At 51.0% G+C, this 10,763-nt stretch overlaps 1 protein-coding gene across 1 annotated transcript; it reads right to left on the reverse strand.

Moving 5' to 3' along the window:
• Positions 1 to 4,984: 4,984 nt before the first annotated feature.
• LOC121871625 (elastin-like) lies at positions 4,985 to 9,773 on the reverse strand (the record flags this gene model as incomplete). The annotated part of the gene is made up of 8 exons (XM_042374038.1): positions 9,554 to 9,773; positions 9,026 to 9,162; positions 8,463 to 8,635; positions 7,291 to 7,547; positions 6,660 to 6,899; positions 6,233 to 6,344; positions 5,652 to 5,883; positions 4,985 to 5,303 (listed from the first exon to the last, which is right to left on the reverse strand). Coding segments are annotated over exons 1-8 (1,690 nt in total), but the record flags the coding sequence as incomplete, so codon positions are not given.
• Between the last annotated feature and the right edge of the window lie 990 nt (positions 9,774 to 10,763).

A 10,763-nucleotide genomic window follows, 5' to 3' on the forward strand; every position in this document is an offset into this window, starting at 1 on the left:
AGCTGCCGTCAACACCTGCTTAACACTTTATCAGCTGTCGTCAACACCTGCCAACACTTATCAGCTGCCATCAACACCTGCCAACACTTATCAGCTGTCAACATTCGCCAACATTTATCAGCTGCCGTCAACACCTGCCAACACTTATCAGCTGCCGTCAACACCTGCCAACACTTATCAGCTCCCATCAAAACCTGCCAACACTTATCAGCTGCCGTCAACACCTGCCAACACTTATCAGCTGCCGTCAACACCTGCCAACACTTATCAGCTGCCGTCAACACCTGCCAACACTTATCAGCTCCTGTCAACACCTGCCAACACTTATCAGCTGCCGTCAACACCTGCCAACACTTATCAGCTGCCGTCAACACCTGCCAACACTTATCAGCTGCCGTCAACACCTGCCAACACTTATCAGCTCCCATCAAAACCTGCCAACACTTATCAGCTGCCGTCAACACCTGCCAACACTTATCAGCTGCCGTCAACACCTGCCAACACTTATCAGCTGCCGTCAACACCTGCCAACACTTATCAGCTCCTGTCAACACCTGCCAACACTTATCAGCTCCCGTCAACACCTGCCAACACTTATCAGCTCCTGTCAACACCTGCCAGTACTCCTATCAGGTACCGTCACCACCTGCCAACACTTATCAGCTGTCGTCAACACCTGCCAACACTTATCACATGCCGTCAACACCTGCCAACACTTATCGCGCCGCTGCCAACACCTGCCAACACTTATCAGCGCCGTCAACACCTGCCAACACTTATCAGCTGTCGTCAACACCCGCTCACCACTTATCACCTGGCCAACATCTGCCAACACTTATCAGCTGCCGTCAACACTCTGCCAATACTTATCAGCTGTCGTCAACACCTGCCAACACTTATCAGCTCCTGTCAACACCTGCCAACACTTATCAGCTGTCGTCAACACCTGCCAACACTTATCAGCTCCCGTCAACACCTGCCAACACTTATCAGCTCCCGTCAACACCTGCCAACACTTATCAGCTGCCGTCAACACCTGCCAACACTTATCAGATGCCGTTAACACCTGCCAACACTTATCAGCTGCCGTCAAAACCTGCCAACACTTATCAGCTGTCGTCAACACCTGCCAACACTTATCAGCTGTCGTCAACACCTGCCAACACTTATCAGATGCCGTCAACACCTGCCAACACTTATCAGCTGCCGTCAACACCTGCCAACACTTATCAGCTGTCGTCAACACTCCTGCCACCACTTATCAGCTGTCGTCAACACCTGCCACCTTATCAGATGCCGTCAACACCTGCCAACACCTCTATCAGCTGCCGTCAACACCTGCCAACACTTATCAGCTGCCGTCAACACCTGCCAACACTTAACAGCTTTCGCTGTCGTCAACACCTGCCAACACTTATCAGCTCCCGTCAACACCTGCCAACACTTAACAGCTGTCGTCAACACCTGCCAACACTTATCAGATGCCGTCAACACCTGCCAACACTTATCAGATGCCGTTAACACCTGCCAACACTTATCAGCTGCCGTCAACACCTGCCAACACTTATCAGCTGTCGTCAACACCTGCCAACACTTATCAGATGCCGTCAACACCTTCCAACATCAGTTAACGTGAATCAAATCCTATTAACATTTACTGAAACTATTAATATCTCTTAATACTTGCCAACACTTGTCCACATGTTACCGGCAACACACGTGGCTGCCCCAGACTCGGGGTATGGGATGCCCAGTAGGGTGTGTCATAGGAGGGAAGATCAGCTAAAACTAATGGCCCATCACTTTTTTGGTAGATTTTAGTATATATAAACAGAAAATAATTTCAGTATCAATATTTTGCAACCTTTTGCTAGGTAAATTTTAGCGTGAAATTTATCGAAAATCTAACGTACAGCTGCATTAGTGCATTACAATTAAATAGTGAACATTGCTTTCTGACTTCATTCTTTAACAACCCAACTAACAATATTTTTTTCTGTTTCAGATTCTGATGCATTTATAAGTTGATAATATTTGCGATGGCTGCTTGTGTCAGACGAGGAACCAAAAATCCAGCCATCTCAGTCACTTTTATCTTGGGTCTGAGAGAGCTCCTGAAGTCGGAGTTGGCTTTACATTGAGATGCTGAGATACGGTGTTTTAATCAGGCAAATCAGTGAAAAAGAACCAAAGAACTTACACAAACAAAGAGACATTGCCAGTGATATGACCAAAGCCTGGCACAGTACACCTGGCTAACGCTCAGTTCAAGCCTCCAGTCATAACAAGTCGAAGAAGATTAGTGAGAGACTGCTAGCCAGTTGGGAAAGGCAAGAGATATCTCTCTTGGGAGAGGAAACTTGTAGTTAAGACAGCTTAGCAACGGACTCCAGCTTATTTGACACATAATTATTTGCAGTGCCCAATTGTTCTCTCTGTCCTGAGTTTGGATGTGCATCGCATTGTAAACTGAGTCTAACATCTCCTGTATTTGCAAGCGTGAACTGAAGATTCCTGTGATCGAACTGGCATTTGTCAAAGCACAGAGAGAGAAGACTGACAGTATAGGGGCTCTCATGATTTCTAGCCAAGATATTCTGGAGTCCAAGAGACAGGAGGCTGCCACAGAGAGACAGAAGAAGAGAAGAGTTGCCGAGGAAAAGAGACTTGAGAAGGCCCAGGGTGAGGTAAAAAAGGCCGATGATTGGAGTCAAGCTGATTCAGAGTTTAATGACTTCCCCATGGCTGATCCGAGTGCTGACCAAGAGAATGGTGACTTTGTCCCTAACCCAGAAAATAATGATCCCAAACCTTCCAGGCATAAGATTCGAAATAGGAAAGATATCCCGAGCATAGCTCTGGCCAGCATGCGACACCACACTGGTCTCAGAGAAACTGCAGAGATAGCAACAGCTGCTCGAATTGACGGTGGTTTGATAACACCTGAATGATGTTCAATTTTGGTGATAGATCATAACAAAGTAAGTATATCAGAGAAACTTGGTTGCAACCTAGAAGAGAGCTTGATAAAGATAATATAAAAATGGAATCAATTATTTGCCTTTGACAGGCACACTAGTGTTCTATGAAAGCTGAAGATCTGAGACAAGTTGTTCCCTGCCATGGTGAAGAGTACTACTCCTGCTGCAGTGAACCAGGAGGGAAGTATTTGTGGCATTTCACTTCAGAGAAAGATGACATCAGGAAACCAGCTGAGATAGTGGCAGATAACATTGTGAACTGGCTCAGAGAGAGGAACGTAGACCAGACCCTGCAGGCCATTGGAGGGGACAGCACCAACACGAACACAGGGTGGCAAGGGGGGTCATACAGTGGATAGAGCGGAAGATTGGGAGGAAGCTGGTCTGGATTGTTTGTGACCTCCACACCAACGAGTTGCCACTCAGACATCTGATCCAGGAGCTGGATGGCAAGACTCTTTCAAACAACAGATGGTCTGGTCCTCTTGGCAAGATGCTGGACTCTGCCACTGAGTTAGAAATAAATCCGAGCTTTGAAAAATCACAGTTGGCCCTCCACTCGTTGAGCTTGCAATATTACTGTCATTGACGACCTGAGTACTGACCAGTACTCATGGTTGACATGATTTGCAGCCATCAAAACTGGGGTCATGCCTGATAGACTTGCTTACCTGCAGATAGGTCCAGTCTCACATTCTAGGTGGCTCACAACGGCTCTCAGGTTCTGCAGAATTTGGGTCGCTCATCATAAACTGAAAGGGAACCAGTTTCACAACCTGAGACTTATTGTCCAATTCATCGTGAGTGTCTACTTGCCAAATTGGTTCAACACCAAGGTCAAGTCATCGTTCTCCGAAGGTCCGAGGCATGTTCTCTTCCAGCTTGAGCCCCTGAGGAGTCAGCCAAGGAAGGTTGTTCAGATTGTGGAGCAGACTGTGAGGAGATCTTCCTGGTATGCTCATCCCGAGGCAGTTCTGCAGACAATGCTCTGCAGTAAGGATGAGGAGGAGAAAAGAGTGGCTGTCAAAAAGATCTTGGATATGAGACTTATGAGAGGATCTGGGCATGGCGAATCAGTTGGTGACGATTCCTTCAGGGTCAGGAAGACTCCTGAAGTCAATCTAGGTGCCAAGACCCTCACTGATCTCATAGATCTGGATAACATCCAGGCTGGCAGTGAGACCCCTCTTACCTGCAGCCTCACCAATGTTCAAGTCAGAGCTTCTCTGGACAACCCCATGCATGTCCCTGCCTGGCCTCGCACACTCCAGAGTATAGAGCGTTGTGTACAGCAAGTGAGCGAGGCCAGCAGTCACGTGTACAGCCAGGAGAGGAGGGAAGGCTACATCCGAGCTCAGGTGGTCAGCAGGGAGGTGATGAGTAGAAACAGAAGCAAGAAAGATATGTTCTCTATGGTGTGCAGCAACACCGGGTCGTAGTAATAAAACCGGTTTTTGTATTTGATGATTTTGTTTTCTAAAGGAATATTAAATTTAATAAATGTGTCAAGATCATTCGTTTCACTATTCTGGATCATTTTCATCCTAATAAATTAACCTGATACATTTACTTTACTTTAAATAAGCTATTTAGTGGTGTTGGTAAAAGGGTGGGAATATTGAATTTTCATAAGATTTCAAGTTAAAATTTACCTAGCAAAAAATAAAAACTTTCCAAATCTGAAGATATCACATGATTCTGCACATAGAACTACATCATTAATACCATGGGCCGATTTTTCAAATAAAAAAAAAAAATTCGCCTCCGTATGACACACCCTAATGCTCATTAGCCCCGTGCATCATCGTCGTCTCCCCGCCCACTATCACACCCTTCCTCACAACCTCACCCTCACCCTAACCCCCTCACACCCTCTCCCTTACCCCTTCACACCCTCTCCCTTACCCCCTCACACCCTCACCCTAACCCCCTCATACCCTCTCCCTTACCCACTCACACCCTCTCCCTTACCCCCTCACACCCTCACCCTCAAACACCCTCACCCTTGGAGGGCCCTTGAAGCGCCGCGGTCCCTGGGAGAGCTCCTGGGGGTGTTGGTGCCCCTGGGATGGCCCATTGGGACGCCAAAGCCCCAGAAATGGCCCCTGGGGTCGCCGACGCCCCTGGGAGGACCCCAGGGGTAACCGTTGCCCCTAGGAAGGCCCGTGGGGTCGCCGCTGCCCCTGGGAGGGACCCTGGGTCCGCCGCCGTTCCTTGAACGCCCTTTGGGGCGCCACCTCCCTTGGGAAGGGCCCTCGGAGGGCTCCTAGGGGAACCGACACCCCTGGGAGGGCCCCAGGGATCTCTTTCCTTGTAGAGCCCCTGGGGGCAGTTGCTTTTACACTATTTAGAACAATGGGAGATATGACGTTAAATAAATACACTACCCATTACATTCCCAGTATCATCTCACCATGAACAATGTAAAGGAGAATAAATATCCAACAGGAAAACATAAGTTGGGGTGTTGTGCTGACTGACTGCTCTGTTCTCCTATTGGCTGTTGGTTGGCGGATTTTTATTTTAGTTCACCAATCACAGTTAAGTAAAGAATTGCTGGAAGTATGCAATATGTACGACTCCACGACCAAGCAAGCTATAGGGCTTCTAGAGGGGTGCCTCTGGTAGGGCCCCTGGAGGCTCACCCGCTAATGGGAGGGCCCTTGAGACCACCGCCGTCCCTGCGAGAGCCCCTGGGGTCTCAGCCGCACCTGAAAAGGCTCCTAAGAGAGCCCCTGGGATCGCCGTCACCCCTGAGGGGGCCCCTGAGAGCACCATCGCCCTTGGGAGGGCCGCTGGGTCCACTGCCGCCTCTGGGTGGGCTCCTCCTGACGCCGACACCCCTGGGTGGGCCCCAGGGGGCATTGTCCCTATAGAGTCCCTGGGAGCAGTTGGTTTTGCACTGTTTAGAACAATGGGAGATATGACGTTAAATAAATACACTACCCATCACATTCCCAGTATCATCTCACCATGAACAATGTAAAGGAGAATAAATATCCAACAGGAAAACATAAGTTGGGGTGTTGTGCTGACTGACTGCTCTGTTCTCCTATTGGCTGATATTTTGCGGATTTACATTTTAGTCCACCAATCACAGTTAAGTAAAGGATTGCTGGAAGTATGCAATATGTACGACTCCACGACCAAGCAAGCTATAGGGCTTCTAGAGGGGCGCCTCCCCGCCCCTGGGAGGGCCAGCAGAGCCACTGCCTCACTGCCTACACAGAGACTACAAAGTCTCACCGCACCTGAGGAGGCTAGGAGAGCCCTGGGATCTTGTCACTAAGGGGCCTAGAGGCACCGCCAGCCCCTTGGAGAGTGCTGTCCTCGTCACCTGGGTGTCCTTTGGATGTAGCTTACCTGGGAGGAGTCCCTCAGGTTACCAAACACACCTAGGAGGCCCTAGGAAATGTGTCCCTTAAGTCCAGAGACAGTCGTTCTCTTTTCTTTAGAACAATGAATGCATCCGTGAATACACTGCCCATTACATTTCAGTATCATCTCAACGCAAGACAATATAAAGGAGAATAAATATCAACAGGAAAACGTAAGTTGGGGTGTTGTGCTGACTGACTGCTCTGTTCTCCTATTGGCTGTTGGTTGGCGGATTTTTATTTTAGTCCACCAATCACAGTTAAGTAAAGAATTGCTGGAAGTATGCAATATGTATTTCACCATGACCAAGCAAGCTATAGGGCTCCTGGAGGGGCGCCTCCCCCGCCCCTGGGACGGCCCTTGAGACCGCCTCTGTCCCTGCGAGGGCCCATGGGGTCTCTAGCGCACCTGAGAGGGCCCCTAGGAGAGCCCCGGGGATCGCCGTCACCCCTGAGAGGGCCCCTGAGAGCACCGCCGGCCCTTGGAGGGTCGCTCTGTCCGCCGTCACCCCTGGGTGGGCTCCTTTGGACGCCGACACAACTGGGAGGGTCCCTCAGGTTACCGACACCCCTGGGAGGGCCCTAGAGAGTATTGTCCCCTTAGAGTCCCTGGGGGTAGTCGTTTCTGCACTATTTAGAACAATGGGAGATATGACGTTAAATAGATACACTGCCCATTACATTTCCAGTATCATCTTAACATGAACAATGTAAAGGAGAATAAATATCCAACAGGAAAACATAAGTTGGGGTGTTGTGCTGACTGACTGCTCTGTTCTCCTATTGGCTGTTGGTTGGCCGATTTTTATTTTAGTTCACCAATCACAGTTAAGTAAAGAATTGCTGGAAGTATGCAATAGGTACGACTCCACGACCAAGCAAGCTATAGGGCTTCTAGAGGGGCGCCTCTGGTAGGGCCCCTGGAGGCTCACCTGCTAATGGGAGGGCCCTTGAGACCGCCGCTGCCCCTGTGAGAGCCTTTGGGGTCTCAGCCGCACCTGAAAAGGCCCCTAGGAGAGCCCCTGGGATCGCCGTCACCCCTGAGAGGGCCCCTGAGAGCACCATCGCAACTGGGAGGGCCGCTGGGTCCGCCGCCGCCCCTGGGTGGGGTCCTATTGACGCCGACACCCCTGGGTGGGCCCCAGGGGGCATTGTCCCTATAGAGTCACTGGGAGCAGTTGGTTTTGCACTGTTTAGAACAATGGGAAATATGACGTTAAATAAATACACTACCCATCACATTCCCAGTATCATCTCACCATGAACAATGTAAAGGAGAATAAATATCCAACAGGAAAACATAAGTTGGGGTGTTGTGCTGACTGACTGCTCTGTTCTCCTATTGGCTGATATTTTGCGGATTTACATTTTAGTCCACCAATCACAGTTAAGTAAAGGATTGCTGGAAGTTTGCAATATGTACGACACCATGACCAAGCAAGCTATAGGGCTCCTGGAGGGGCGCCTCCCCCGCCCCTGGGAGGGCCCTTGAGACCGCCTCTGCCCCTGCGAGGGCCCATGGGGTCTCTACCGCACCTGAGAAGGCCCCTAGGAGAGCCCCTGGGATCGCCGTCACCCCTGAGAGGGCCCCTGAGAGCACCGTCGGCCCTTGGAGGGTCGCTCTGTCCGCCGTCACCCCTGGGTGGGCTCCTTTGGACGCCGACACACCTGGGAGGGTCCCTCAGGTTACCGACACCCCTGGGAGGGCACTAGAGGGTATTGTCCCCTTAGAGTCCCTGGGGGCAGTCGTTTCTGCACTATTTAGAACAATGGGAGATATGACGTTAAATAGATACACTGCCCATTACATTTCCAGTATCATCTTAACATGAACAATGTAAAGGAGAATAAATATCCAACAGGAAAACATAAGTTGGGGTGTTGTGCTGACTGACTGCTCTGTTCTCCTATTGGCTGTTGGTTGGCGGGTTTTTATTTTAGTCCACCAATCACAGTTAAGTAAAGAATTGCTGGAAGTATGCAATATGTATTTCACCATGACCAAGCAAGGTATAGGGCTCCTGGAGGGGCGCCTCCCCTGCCCCTGGGAGGGGCCTTAAGACCGCCTCTGCCCCTGCGAGGGCCCATGAGGTCTCTACCGCACCTGAGAGGGCCCCTAGGAGAGCCCCTGGGATCGCCGTCACCCCTGAGAGGGTCCCTGAGAGCACCGCCGGCACTTGGAGGGTCGCTCGGTCCGCCGTCACGCCTGGGTGGGCTCCTTTGGACGCCGACACACCTGGGAGGGTCCCTCAGGTTACCGACACCCCTGGGAGGGCCCTAGGGGGTATTGTCCCCTTAGAGTCCCTGGGGGCAGTCGTTTCTGCACTATTTTGAACAATGGGAGATATGACGTTAAATAGATACACTGCCCATTACATTTCCAGTATCATCTTAACATGAACAATGTAAAGGAGAATAAATATCCAACAGGAAAACATAAGTTGGGGTGTTGTGCTGACTGACTGCTCTGTTCTCCTATTGGCTGTTGGTTGGCGGGTTTTTATTTTAGTCCACCAATCACAGTTAAGTAAAGAATTGCTGGAAGTATGCAATATGTATTTCACCATGACCAAGCAAGGTATAGGGCTCCTGGAGGGGCGCCTCCCCTGCCCCTGGGAGGGGCCTTAAGACCGCCTCTGCCCCTGCGAGGGCCCATGAGGTCTCTACCGCACCTGAGAGGGCCCCTAGGAGAGCCCCTGGGATCGCCGTCACCCCTGAGAGGGTCCCTGAGAGCACCGCCGGCACTTGGAGGGTCGCTCGGTCCGCCGTCACGCCTGGGTGGGCTCCTTTGAACGCCGACACACCTGGGAGGGTCCCTCAGGTTACCGACACCCCTGGGAGGGCCCTAGGGGGTATTGTCCCCTTAGAGTCCTTGGGGGCAGTCGTTTCTGCACTATTTAGAACAATGGGAGATATGACGTTAAATAAATACACTGCCCATTACATTTCCAGTATCATCTTAACATGAACAATGTAAAGGAGAATAAATATCCAACAGGAAAACATAAGTTGGGGTGTTGTGCTGACTGACTGCTCTGTTCTCCTATTGGCTGTTGGTTGGCCGATTTTTATTTTAGTTCACCAATCACAGTTAAGTAAAGAATTGCTGGAAGTATGCAATAGGTACGACTCCACGACCAAGCAAGCTATAGGGCTTCTAGAGGGGCGCCTCTGGTAGGGCCCCTGGAGGCTCACCTGCTAATGGGAGGGCCCTTGAGACCGCCGCTGCCCCTGTGAGAGCCTTTGGGGTCTCAGCCGCACCTGAAAAGGCCCCTAGGAGAGCCCCTGGGATCGCCGTCACCCCTGAGAGGGCCCCTGAGAGCACCATCGCAACTGGGAGGGCCGCTGGGTCCGCCGCCGCCCCTGGGTGGGGTCCTATTGACGCCGACACCCCTGGGTGGGCCCCAGGGGGCATTGTCCCTATAGAGTCACTGGGAGCAGTTGGTTTTGCACTGTTTAGAACAATGGGAAATATGACGTTAAATAAATACACTACCCATCACATTCCCAGTATCATCTCACCATGAACAATGTAAAGGAGAATAAATATCCAACAGGAAAACATAAGTTGGGGTGTTGTGCTGACTGACTGCTCTGTTCTCCTATTGGCTGATATCTTGCGGATTTACATTTTAGTCCACCAATCACAGTTAAGTAAAGGATTGCTGGAAGTATGCAATATGAACGACACCATGACCAAGCAAGCTATAGGGCTCCTGGAGGGGCGCCTCCCCTGCCCCTGGGACGGCCCTTGAGACCGCCTCTGCCCCTGCGAGGGCCCATGGGGTCTCTACCGCACCTGAGAGGGCCCCTAGGAGAGCCCCTGGGATCGCCGTCACCCCTGAGAGGGCCCCTGAGAGCACCGCCGGCCCTTGGAGGGTCGCTCTGTCCGCCGTCACCCCTGGGTGGGCTCCTTTGGACGCCGACACAACTGGGAGGGTCCCTCAGGTTACCGACACCCCTGGGAGGGCCCTAGAGAGTATTGTCCCCTTAGAGTCCCTGGGGGTAGTCGTTTCTGCACTATTTAGAACAATGGGAGATATGACGTTAAATAGATACACTGCCCATTACATTTCCAGTATCATCTTAACATGAACAATGTAAAGGAGAATAAATATCCAACAGGAAAACATAAGTTGGGGTGTTGTGCTGACTGACTGCTCTGTTCTCCTATTGGCTGTTGGTTGGCGGGTTTTTATTTTAGTCCACCAATCACAGTTAAGTAAAGAATTGCTGGAAGTATGCAATATGTATTTCACCATGACCAAGCAAGGTATAGGGCTCCTGGAGGGGCGCCTCCCCTGCCCCTGGGAGGGGCCTTAAGACCGCCTCTGCCCCTGCGAGGGCCCATGAGGTCTCTACCGCACTTGAGAGGGCCCCTAGGAGAGCCCCTGGGATCGCCGTC

This window comes from Homarus americanus, unplaced genomic scaffold (assembly GCF_018991925.1).
Source record: "Homarus americanus isolate GMGI-L3 unplaced genomic scaffold, GMGI_Hamer_2.0 scaffold44505, whole genome shotgun sequence".
Classification (NCBI taxonomy): Eukaryota; Metazoa; Arthropoda; class Malacostraca; order Decapoda; family Nephropidae; genus Homarus; species Homarus americanus.